Raw genomic sequence first — 12,835 nt, 5'->3', positions numbered from 1 at the left:
AGTCCAGAGCATTTGCTGCCATTTTTCTGCACCCCAGTTCCTACGTTTTCGTGCATAGTTGAGTCGCTTGGCCTTGTTTCTATGTCGGAGGTATAGCTTTTTGGCTGCAACTCTTCCATGAAGACCACTTCTGGCCAGACTTCTCCGGACAGTAGATGGGTGTACCTGGGTCCCACTGGTTGCTGCCAGTTCTGAAGTGATGGCACTGCTGGACATCTTCCGATTTTGAAGGGAAATAAGCTTGATGTGTTTTTCATCTGCTGCACTAAGTTTCCTTGGACGTTCCACTTCCGGGATTGCTCCGGTGCCGCTGGATGTCCCTCATTTGGGCCGGATGTCCGTCCCCTTCCTCTTCCTTTGATGTTCAGTTCTGTTGGGTGCCAGTACATGAGGGGGTGAAAGGGAACAAGGGTGCAAACTAGCGAAAGAGGCATTACTAAAAGGAAAAAACAGTTCCAGTTCCACTTGGAAAAGGAGAGGGAACAGCTGTGGTTAGGAAGAAAGGAATTTAAATATGGCAGAAATGTTGGGAGGAAGACAGGAAAGGAAGAGGATATTATAAAATACAAAAGTCTGTCAGTACAAAGAATGATAGGGAAAGGACTAGGCGGGAGGAAATTATAATGACAAGCGAGTAGATAGTTTATTGCAGGTAAGTTAATAGCGAGTAGACAGTTTATAAATAATAATGACATTTGATGTCTATTCCAAGAAACACTTGTCACCAAGCACAATAATATCCCCCTGACCTGTCTACGAACACTGTTATTGTCCATAAGGACCATCACTGTTTGTTAACTGTCACAAGCACTTTCACTGTCCCAAAGTATGTCCTTGCCACTGTCAAAGCACTGCCCCAATCAATTGACTCATACAATTTCTATAAACATCACACTGGCAGTTGACTACATGTCAGACTGTTAGATTGCTCATATAGCGTCCACCTTCTGCACTGCCTATCCCACATATTTGGCTGAGGAGACAATGTTGCTCTAGGCTACGTCCTCAATATAATCACAGAAATGTGTGCGCAATGTGTTCACATTCTACACACTCCTGTACAGTAGGTGGCGTATGCACCTAGAAGTTGTTTGCAATCCGCCATTAAACAAGAAGAAGATGGAGAAAAAGAAGAAGTCTCTTGGTTCAAGGCATAGACTGTATGTAGAAGAGGTTGAAGGTGGCTGAAACATCTGCCTGTGATTAGATCCTATCTGTTCTTCAACATGTCTGCCAGGAACCCGGGGATGAAGCTCGGTAAGGAGCGTTAGCATTCTTTCCGTGACGTTAACGTTAACCTAACGTTACTGTCACTTTCCGTACAAATGTGGACATCTCACGTTACGTTTCGCTCTGGCTTTACCACAACTTTTCATTTTACCAGCATTATGTAACGTTTATTTATTTGTTTGTTCATTCCTAAAATAAACAACTCCTTGGCCTGTTTTATAGAAAGATGTTTTCATTCAAAACAACAGTCAGGAAAGGAAGCTAACGTTAAGCTAACCCTAACTCGTGACATTTTAATAAGTAACGTAGTGGTATAGCTAGGTAACTGACCTGCGGAACATGCTGGAACACACAAACACAGTGGCAAATACAATAACATAGTTATATAACGTAACGCTATAGCGTCACATTCTCTTGCTAACTTATTACTGTAACGTATATTCAGGCAATGTAACGTTACTGTTAAATATTATGGGTATCAGTCAGACGGTGACAGATGTCCCTGCTCGGCTGACTTGTTAAACCCGTTCCTTTGCTCAGTGTTGGCTTTAGTCTAACTTATACATACGTTACACATATTTTAATCATTTTTGACATGCTCTGATGAAAAGAAGACATGGTTTACACATGTCAGCAGTATATGGAATTCTGTACACTGATTGAACTTAGTCTGACATGATATTATTATTATTATTATATATATTATTATGTTGTATATATCAGTATCACATTCTGTAAGTTATTAGCACACACTGTTTTACTTCTATGTCTAGTCTGTTGTCTAAGACTGGCCCGTTTCTGGGCTAGCTGCTGATTGTCAAACATTAAATATAATATATGCAGTAACACCAGATGACAGCTGCCAAAACATTCTCCAAATCCTAGATTCTAATTGCTTTGCATGCACATATCATTTCCTGAATGCTTTGTATAGTAAATGCCTAATGTGTTAGAGAGTTGTGTCAGCCTTTTGGGAAATGCTCCCTTTTTGCCTTTCTCTTTCCCAGAGTTCCATGAGAAATCCCTGTCATCCTGGAACATGTTTTAATTTAGCGTAGCACAAAGACTGGAAGCAGGGGATCAAAAGTGAAAAGAATACAACTTCCAACCAAGCTTGATTTATACTTCTGCGTTAAAGCTACGCCGTGGCTACGCTGTAGGTACGTGGAGATACCGACCCTACACCGTAGCCTGACGTACACCTAGGGCTGGACGATTAATCGAAAATGTATCGACATCGAAATTCTGAAGCTTTTATCGACGTATTTTTCCCATGACGATAATTTCGATAATTTATTTCTGTTGATAGGCCTACTTCCTACTTAAAAACATTCTACTGCGTGTGCAGGGTCTGAAATTAACACTCGCCAGTCGCTAAATAAGGGGGCGGGCCGACACGCACACACACAAACACTGGCGCACACACCAGACACCAGCCACTACCTTCTGTTTACTGATAGCTAGCGTTTACCTCAGGCTAACTACTTAGCTAGTAAGTGGCCATTTTTGGCAGCCAGCCTTCCAAAAGAAAGCACAATGAAATGAAATGTTAACCGATCATTAACCGTCGACCGACAAGCAGGAAACTCTGACACGCTTTCCGCACTCCGTGTCCGTGGACAGCCGTAGGCTTGTTGATGTTCTGTGCATTGTGAGACACATGCAGCCACTTTCCTGAAACCGCTTGCAGGACTGACACAAGTCCACAGCCGCCCACGCCGCGGCGTGTATGTCCGAGCCTGTCTCCAGAGCCTCCACCCGCAGGTTGTCAGCTGTGTGTCTGCCTGGTTTACTCTTGGACGGCCGGTTTAACTCGCCGGTCCTCATCGATATAGTTTCATGTGTCACGTAGCTCTCCAAAAGCAGAAAAAAGCTTGATTCTACCACACGCACACACACACACACACACACACACACACACACACACACACACAGAGGCGTAGAACCATAAATCACGCTTTAGTGCTAAGCTAGGCTAAACACACTGTGGGGGAGGGTCTAAAGTGGATACATCAAGATAAGTCAGTTTTGTCATCTGATCACAATTCCCATAATGTTGGGCTGCTATTTAAAAAAAACTCTACCTGTGAGATGGTTTAATAATTATTGCAATGTTTTTATTATTATACTTTCTCTATTTTTAAACAACTCATTTTGTTTCTTCTGTTTTCCCTGCTCCTGGGCGTCAGACCTGGGCTGGATATCGAAAGTGAGAGTGAACACACACGCCGTCCTGAAGAGAGCTCAGACCATCCAGGGACACAAGACCCCCAAGAAACAGTGGCAGGTCCATCTTTCACCTATATCCTGTATTTTGTGTGTGTGTGTGTGTGTGTGTGTGTGTGTAGGTTTCTGAATATTTTCAGGACTTCTCTCTCTTCTGTTTACCCTCCCCTGCTGGGGCAGGTGCCTTTGGAGCAGGTGGAGCCGTGACACTCCCATCACCTGTGGCCTCGGACGAGGTGGACGGAGGAACATTAGCGTTTGGGTTCAGTGCTCGAGACCTTATTGTTACAAAGCCATCCATTATTATAACAACCTAACTTAGTAGTCAAGTCTGTTATTTTCTTTCCAGCTTTTTATTTATTGGCGGCTAACATTAGCGTCGTCTTCTTGTTTTTTCAAAGGCGGTATCCTAATTGCCCCATGGGAATAATTTTAAGTAGGCTAGCATATTATTGCTTATTAATGCTTTAAGTATTGTCAATATTTTTCTCCCCCACCAAAAAAAAACGCCACAAATTATTTTGATGACAATTTTAAATCAATATTTCTTAATTGTGGGGGACCCCCTGCAGTACTACCACAGACCCCCTAGGGTTGAAGGTCACTGGTTTAGGGTATGGCTCCAAGAGGCTTTTTTGTAAGTTCGGACATGACGATAGGCCCTGATTAGGAGTATGTAGTACGTTTAAAGTCACAGAACATGGTATGTTAAACATTGCTCACAAATGCCTATTACAGGGGACCAAGTATTAACAGTGTGAGATAGAATGATCCTTTTATAGGCATACAGGTGCTGGTCATATAATTAGAATATCATGAAAAAGTTGATTTATTTCAGTAATTCCATTCAAAAAGTGAAACTTGTATAATGTATACATTCATTCCACATTTTTAATTTTGATGATTATAACTGACAACTAATGAAAACCCCAAATTCAGTAGCTCAGAAAATTAGAATATTACTTAAGACCAATACAAAAAAGGATTTTTAGAAATGTTGGCCAACTGAAAAGTATGAACATGAAAAGTATGAGCATATACAGCACTCAATACTTAGTTGGGGCTCCTTTTGCCTGAATTACTGCAGCAATGTGGCGTGGCATGGAGTCGATCAGTCTGTGGCACTGCTCAGGTGTTATGAGAGCCCAGGTTGCTCTGATAGTGGCCTTCAGCTCTTCTGCATTGTTGGGTCTGGCCTATTGCATCATCCTCTTCACAATACCCCATAGATTTTCTATAGGGTTAAGGTCAGGCCAGTTTGCTGGCCAATTAAGAACAGGGATACCATGGTCCTTAAACCAGGTACTGGTAGCTTTGGCACTGTGTGCAGGTGCCAAGTCCTGTTGGAAAATGAAATCTGCATCTCCATAAAGTTGGTCAGCAGCAGGAAGCATGAAGTGCTCTAAAACTTCCTGGTAGACGGCTGCGTTGACCCTGGACCTCAGAAAACACAGTGGACCAACACCAGCAGATGACATGGCACCCCAAACCATCACTGACTGTGGAAACTTTACACTGGACTTCAAGCAACGTGGATTCTGTGCCTCTCCTCTCTTCCTCCAGACTCTGGGACCTTGATTTCCAAAGGAAATGCAAAATGTACTTTCATCAGAGAACATAACTTTGGACCACTCGGCAGCAGTCCAGTCCTTTTTGTCTTTAGCCCAGGCGGGACGCTTCTGACGCTGTGTCTTGTTCAGGAGTGACTTGACACAAGGAATGCGACAGCTGAAACCCATGTCTTCCATACGTCTGTGCGTGGTGGTTCTTGAAGCTCTGACTCCAGCTGCAGTCCACTCTTTGTGAATCCCCCCCACATTTTTTAATGGGTTTTGTTTCACAATCCTCTCCAGGGGGCGGTTATCCTTATTGCTTGTACATTTTTTTCTACCACATCTTTTCCTTCCCTTCGCCTCTCTATTAATGTGCTTGGACACAGAGCTCTGTGAACAGCCAGCCTCTTTAGCAATGACCTTTTGTGTCTTGCCCTCCTTGTCCAAGGTGTCAATGGTCGTCTTTTGGACAGCTGTCCAATCAGCAGTCTTCCCCATGGTTGTGTAGCGTACAGAACTAGACTGAGAGACCATTTAAAGGCCTTTGCAGTTGTTCTGAGTTAATTATCTGATTAGAGTGTAGCACCAGGTGTCTTCATTACTGAACCTTGTCACAATATTCTAATTTTCTGAGATACTGAATTTGGGGTTTTCATTAGTTGTCAGTTCTAATCATCAAAAGTAAAAGAAATAAACACTTGAAATATATCAGTCTGTGTGGAATGAATGTATACATTATACAAGTTTCACTTTTTGAATGGAATTACTGAAATAAATCAACTTTTTCATGATATTCTAATTATATGACCAGCACCTGTATATATTTGGGCTTTGGTTTGCCAGCAGAGAGATGGAGCTGTGATGTTGTGTTTGTAGTGCAGGCGGCCTGGCTGCTGAAGGCTGTCACCTGTATCGACCTGACAACTCTTGCTGGAGATGATACGCCGTCCAACGTCCACCGGCTGTGTCTGAAAGCCATCCAGCCGGTCCCATACCACCTGCTCAACAAGATGGACATGCACGACCAAGGTGTGCTGCCAGAGACATGTAGGCCAGCGTCAGCCAGTGCAGCTGGACGTCCTGTTAACACTGGTCACTGGGATGGCCCACTGGGATTTTTATGCAAACCTCAGGGAGAATTAACACATAACAAATAATCACTCAAAACATTCTTAATTAATCAATCAGTTCTTTGGTATATATGAGATGTCAAAACAGTCAGAAATACAGATCCCAGTATCTCATTTTACCAACAGAGCCAATAAAGTATTCGGTTCACTATGATATAAAATAGGGAAAAGCATACCACTTTTATTTGCTTGAGAATTGATTATAACAATTAAATAAGTATGACTGGCATTTAATCTGCTTTTGATTGACTAACTGATTAATTGGCTTGATTGTTTCAGATATACATAACATAGGACAGAGTACAGACATAATACAGGTTCATTTGAATCTTATTTTTATAGAGTTTATCTCAGTAATAATAAGTTAAAAGCTCTGGGAACGTGGTGACATCAGGGCAAACAGGTCAGGCATGTTAAGAAAGGGGAGCAGTCAGATGATCCGACGGGCCGCCGGGGTTAATCACACTTTTATAGACGAGACAAAGGTGGACCAGGGAAATGTCACCTTTTGTTCAGCGTCCCAGACTGTCAGCTCAGACTTGGATTCAACCTGCAGAGGGCGACACAGACCACTTCATCCCCATCTGTCTTGTTTCTGGCTGTTGTTTCAGGAGTAACTACTGCAGCCGTGTGTGTGTATCCGTCTCGGGTGGCTGATGCGGTTAAATCACTGAAAGCAGCCAACTCCAGCCTTGCTGTGGCCTCAGGTAGGTCACCCCGATGCTGAGTCACAGCGACAGGAAGCGTCTGCTGCCGGAGTGGCATGAATGGTGAGCTGAAATGCGTTTGTAGAACATTAATACGACTTGTGTTCTCCCTGGTCTCCCCAGTGGCCACTGGTTTCCCAGCAGGCCAGACACCGCTGGAGACCCGGCTGCAGGAAGTCCGCTTGGCGGTGGCTGACGGTGCCACGGAGATCGATATCGTCATCAACAGGACGCTGGCGCTCACGGGACAGTGGGAAGGTACGCTGAGACCTCAAGACTGTAGGTAATGCGATTCATTACCAAATAGTGACTAGTCCAAATAGTTAGTCTGTCCTCCCAGTGTAGCTCTAGGTGACACTAAAGAACAAATAGTACTCGGATCTTTACAGTGTTTAGTGTCCTTTGGTGTGTGGCCAACCATTGAAAGAGTTCTAGAAGGTTCAGCCTGTGTTCTGCTGATGGGCTGACCTTTGGTTCCCATTTTGATCATGGATGAAGTGTGTTTACTAAGGGTTTCCCTTCTCCCCCCTGACAGCCATGTACGAGGAAGTGCGTCAGTTCCGGGAGGCCTGTGGGGACGCCCACATGAAGACCATCCTGGCTGTGGGAGAGCTGGGCACCTTCACCAATGTGTACAAGGCCAGCCTGGTAGCCATGATGGCCGGTGAGTCTGCCTGTCATAGTCAGTGGTTGTGTCCCCTTATGGCGAGAAAATGTGCATTTTCAAGGACAAGTTGCCATGATTATTTACATGTCAAGGTGACACCCTGCAGATGCGTGAGGGGCCCTGGATGGCTCTGTTTAATGTCTGTTAAATGATAGAACATATCTCGTGCTGCCATCAGGAAATATGTTAGGCATAATCACAACAAAGGTTCTGTTTATGCACACAGAATAACAGGCTGAGGAACTGCTCGCGTTTCCTTCTGTTTTACACATGTAACTACAGTGATCGTGTGTCGGGCTCTGATCGCTGCCAAAACCCGGAAACAAATACTGAGCCTGAACGCATCCTGTGTAGACACAGAGTGAGGATAAAGGCTGCAGCTGCTGCCGCTCCGCCTCCTGTGTGGACACATGGGCCGCTGTCTGAAAGCCTCTTCTCCTCCGTCCGCAGCTGGAGCTGAAGTAGAGTTTTGGTCTCTGTGCTGAAACGTGGTAAACTGTGATGAGGTCCATGATATCGGGGGCTGAGCCGCCTCCACCATTTCAGTCTGGTTGCTCTATGAGAGCGCTCAGAAAGGCAGGCTGCCGCCATGCGTGTGTTTTCATGTGACATAAAGAGGTTTTAAAAGGTTTAAAGTCGGTAAAAGGCTTGGTGTAATTCCTGCGGTCTTCCAGCTTGTGGTGCTGCTGCTTAGTCTATTCTTTTGCGAGGCCCTCTCTCACTCACACACACACACACACACACACACACACACACGCACGCTTAACTAGCCATCACATAATAAGCCGATTAGAGAGCCAAATTGTCAGGGGCTCTGATAGAGATCATTATTAAAATGCATTGCTTTTGTCGACACACTCGCTCCTTAATCTCCCCTTGTTCCTATGAATTGCGTATGAGATTCCTGAAATTGAATGATAATTTCACCTATTAATCTCTGATGCAGGCTATTTTACTCTGCTGTTCCCCGCCAGTATCCCCCTGCCCACGCAAATGAATAGAGCTTCATTACCGCCACCCGCATTTAATAACCGTTATCCATTATCTGGTAATTAAGACTCCCCATAACGAATCTTAAGGATTATGCCAGTTTGAGGAAGAGGGGAAAGAGGCTGAAAGAAAGACCTGACTGGAAAAACACATAGAACATGTCTTTAATGAACTGGAAAATGTTCATCTTGTTCTGTTCAGTAATGAACAGTCATTATACAGCAAGGCAGAAGGGATGGGGTTTTTTTTTCTCTGCAGCTCGCAGTTTGTGGGTAATCTATTAAAGAGTGTCATTTAATCTTCTATTTTTATCAGGAAAGCTGATAAAACATAATTGTCTGTGAAGGAAGGGAAGGAAAAATGAATGATTTAATTGATGAGCGTGCAGCTGCCCTCATCAGCAGCATATGTTCCTGTCTGTCCTCAGACTGTCAGAGTAATGTCCTCTCTGTCCTCTGCCAGGTCCGTCTGTCAGAGTAATGTCCTGTCTGTCCTCAGCCAGGTCCGTCTATCAGAGTAATGTCCTGTCTGTCCTCGGCCAGGTCCGGCTGTCAGAGAAATGTCCTCTCTGTCCTCAGCCAGGTCCGTCTGTCAGAGTAATGTCCTGTCTGTCCTCGGTCAGGTCCGGCTATCAGAGTAATGTCCTGTTTTTTCTCAGACTGTCAGAGTAATGTCCTGTCTGTCCTCAGCCAGGTCGTCAGAGTAATGTCCTGTCTGTCAGAGTATTGTCCTGTCTGTCAGAGGAATATCCGGCTGTCAGAGTGATGTCCTGTCTGTCAGAGGAATGTCCAGCTTTCAGAGTAATGTCCTGTACAGCAGCTGAACACACTGTTATATATAAAAGAAGAGTCTTCTGTGTTAAAGAGCACACGTCACCTGTTTTACCCTGACAGGTTCGGACTTCATCAAGACGTCCACAGGAAAGGAGTCTGTCAACGCCACTTACCCTGTCGCCATAGTGATGGTGAGGGCAATCCGGGACTACTTCTTGTGTACAGGCCATAAGGTACAGTACACATACTTCTGCCTTTGTGTACCACTTCTCTGCCAGCAACATTCCTTTCAGTAATCAGTCATCTACAGTCTAGTTTTTCTTCCTGTTGGATTCATACAATAAGTGAGTCCCCTCTGCTGCCCACACAGTGGACCGTGTCATGCTGTTACACATTTAGCATGGCAGAAGGTGGATCAAAAAGCAGACACAGAAAGAGTCAACAGAAGTGTGTCCTTCATCAAAGAGGATGGTCTGAAATATGTCAATACTTTAGACCAGCAGTGTGACTGTCACCAACATTATACAATGATGGGTTTTTATTTTTGTAAAAGATGTTTAGCCAACATAAGGACTTGCCTGACATGAACATGACCTTATTTAACCTGGTTCAAACATAAATGTCAAATCAAAAGTCAATTTCTCTGAAATTGATGCAATGATCTTGTAATGTGTGCACCCTGTCACACATCTGACTGTAGTGTCAGGAGATCTGCCGGGAACACTAAACTCCACAACAATGAAATAAAGTACAAAAAGCAGAGGTATTATAAAACCTAGACCACCTGAGAATTAAAAACCATAATAGGCAGAGTGTCTTTCCAATGCTAATGTAGGGATTAAGGAGTGCGGATGGATCTATAAACCAGAATGATCTAACATCAAACTAACTAATGCAAAGAGTTCAGGCAACGCTCTGTACAACTGATCCAGAATCAGCAGCCAGGAGCAACCTGATGACTTCTCAATAGCTGAGTCAATTCCAGAGTCCAACAGAACCGAGACCAAGACCAGCGCAACCGTTCAGATAGGGGATTTGAGGCAAAGAACTACATGGTACCATGTTCTGTAGAAAGGTTTCTTTTTCTCTTAATGCATCATTTCTACATTTAGCGAAAACTTGATACGTGTGTCCAAAGCAGACAGTTTGGTTTGGTTTTTGATGAGGCATCTTGTAATGTGGTGCTCTGGTGCGTGTCCTGTGTTCCCGTGTCACCGTGGTAAATACATAGAGAAAATACTTTGGCAGGCATTGGCCAAAAATACATGACTGTTTTCCAAGTGGGTAAGCCAGCCTCCACAAAGCATACCTCCTATGGCGCCATTTTGTTGCTAACAAGTCATCACCCGCCGTTAGCATCCCATTGACTGCCATTCATTTTGACGTCACTTTGACAGAGAATAACTTTACATCTGAAGCGTTTAAAGACTATTTGTCCGTTGTTTATTTCTAAAGAAACACGACAATGTATAAAAGGCTCCATTACCTTGTAGCTCACGTTATGGCTCCATAGCAGACATTTTTGTAAAAATAGGCTAACGATTGGGTCATAACCACAAGACTTCCTGTCTCATAGTAGAGGAGTTACCGTATAGTACAGGAGAAGCTCTCAGGCAGTTTGGACTTCCATTAGCTGTTTAAGTGTAATTACTAATGTTAACTATCATTTTAGTGATCAATAATTAGCCTGTGTCTATGTTATCTCCTTACATATACCTACGCTCTCCGTCTCTGCTAGATTGGGAATGATTGAGATTTCTCTTGGCACAGCTACCAGAAGACTTCCAACTTTCAGACAGGTTGCTCACGTCACATCTACGTCTTCAAGCTCAGTTGGAGGCTGCTCAGTAACGCTCAGCCATCACCGGGAAAGAGCTTCTAATGTCCTTCACTGGTCTCTGTGGACGGCGTCACATTGTCCATTTCTTTAACTGTCTATGATGTTTTCTACATAGCAGGTAAACTATTATACCTCCAGTGAAGTGTGTGTCATGTGACAGAGGTGTGTGTGTGTGTGTGTTCCTCAGGTGGGCTTTAAGCCAGCGGGGGGGATCCGCACAGCCCACGAGTCTCTGCTGTGGCTCACGCTGATCAAAGAGGAGCTGGGAAACGATTGGCTCTGCCCGCTCCTTTTCCGCCTCGGAGCCAGCAGCCTATTGGCTGACATCGAGAGGCAGGTGGGGGCCCCACACACACACACACACCCCTCTATTTCTTGTCTCTACTTTTCTGCATATATGTGATTTTTTTTCTTTTTTCTTCCATTTGTTCTTGTCTGGACAGATCTACCATCATGTGACAGGACAGTATGCGGCCTATCATGAGCTGCCTATGGCCTGAAGCTGTGACTTCCTGTTTTAATGACCAATCAGAACCTCAGACTCACCACACAAGCCTGACAGTGTTGTTCAGTGCTTTAACTGAACTGACTGGGACCAATGTCTGTGACACAAAGAGAACGGCTTCTTCAGAAGCATATTACCGTACTACATTATACACTTATAGTATTTTGTTACACAATAAACTGTGTGTCATGTTTGGCAGTCATTGTGAAGGATGTGCTGAGTTAAACCTAATTTGTTTCATGTGAAGCAGGAAAAACTTGTGATTTAGATCAATTTGTCCTTCCAACTCTGGTCCTTGCTGATCTTTCACAATATAAAATATACATCTGCAAACATAACTTAACTGACGGCTGTTGTCACCACTTCTACCCAGTTACAATCTTTAACACAGGATTGTATGGCAGAGCAGAGATATCGCCACCCAGATTACATTAAAAACAGGGTTACAGTTTAGGAAACGGTGCACCTTTAGAGCTGTGCTTGAATGTATGTATATGCCTTTGTTCTCATATTTGGAAAAACAAAGTGATAAATGAAGGGATTACTCCTGTGTTCATGCTGCTGTGTGATTCCGACCTGTCCCAGCGACGTGTGCTGAATCTCTTATGGACGCTTCTTTGCTCTTAATTTCATTAGCGGGGAGCTTGGCCAACTGAAGAGCGCTGAGGATTAATCAGGGGGGTTAAACGAGTTTAAAAGATCTCATTGAACAGATCACAAATTTGAGGCTTCATTTGAAGACTGAAAACTTTCTTCTTCCTTTTCTTCTTTAATGAAGATATCACAGGCCTCGACCTCGACTGGAACAGAGGATCAATGAGTGAATTAATAGGAGGGGGGGGGGGGTGGCTTTTGGGGGAAAATGTGGGATTAAATGGTGGGAGAGGGTTGTCTCTAGGACAGTGGTGGAAGGCTGGGAATGAGGCCATGCTCTGTAGGAAGGGTAGCTGGCTGTTTGACAGTCACATACACAACTTTCTGTCTCTGCTAGATTGGGAATGATTGAGATTTCTCTTGGCACAGCTACCAGAAGACTTCCAACTTTCAGACAGGTTGCTCACGTCACATCTACGTCTTCAAGCTCAGTTGGAGGCTGCTCAGTAACGCTCAGCCATCACCGGGAAAGAGCTTCTAATGTCCTTCACTGGTCTCCGTCCAGAGACACGGGGTCTGCTGGTCCATTCTATATAGGTCAATGTTTATGAGGAAGTACG

At 44.1% G+C, this 12,835-nt stretch overlaps 1 protein-coding gene across 2 annotated transcripts; it reads left to right on the top strand.

The window, feature by feature from the left end:
• Positions 1–1,131: 1,131 nt before the first annotated feature.
• On the top strand, positions 1,132–12,175 carry dera (deoxyribose-phosphate aldolase (putative)). Of its 2 annotated transcripts, XM_078242827.1 has the most exons (9): positions 1,132–1,257; positions 3,420–3,517; positions 5,891–6,038; positions 6,751–6,846; positions 6,970–7,104; positions 7,382–7,510; positions 9,397–9,509; positions 11,304–11,453; positions 11,560–12,175. In XM_078242827.1, exons 1-9 carry the CDS (start codon positions 1,227–1,229, stop codon positions 11,614–11,616), a joined length of 957 nt encoding a protein of 318 aa, XP_078098953.1. In that variant the 5' UTR covers positions 1,132–1,226; the 3' UTR covers positions 11,617–12,175. The 2 variants fall into 2 exon arrangements, with proteins under 2 accessions (XP_078098953.1, XP_078098954.1); XM_078242828.1 differs by lacking the exon at positions 11,560–12,175 and having other exon boundaries at positions 6,970–7,129; positions 11,304–11,395.
• Positions 12,176–12,835: the final 660 nt, after the last annotated feature.

This window comes from Sander vitreus, chromosome 23 (assembly GCF_031162955.1).
Source record: "Sander vitreus isolate 19-12246 chromosome 23, sanVit1, whole genome shotgun sequence".
Lineage (NCBI taxonomy): Eukaryota > Metazoa > Chordata > Actinopteri > Perciformes > Percidae > Sander > Sander vitreus.
This window is presented reverse-complemented; position numbering and strand designations above follow the sequence as displayed.

Excerpts from the sequence above, each read along its gene's own strand:
- dera (XM_078242827.1), top strand. The coding sequence starts at position 1,227 with ATGTCTGCCAGGAACCCGGGGATGAAGCTCG. Across the intron at positions 6,039-6,750 it reads GATGGACATGCACGACCAAG|GAGTAACTACTGCAGCCGTG; the intron begins GTGTGCTGCCAG and ends CTGTTGTTTCAG. Across the intron at positions 6,847-6,969 it reads CAGCCTTGCTGTGGCCTCAG|TGGCCACTGGTTTCCCAGCA; the intron begins GTAGGTCACCCC and ends TGGTCTCCCCAG.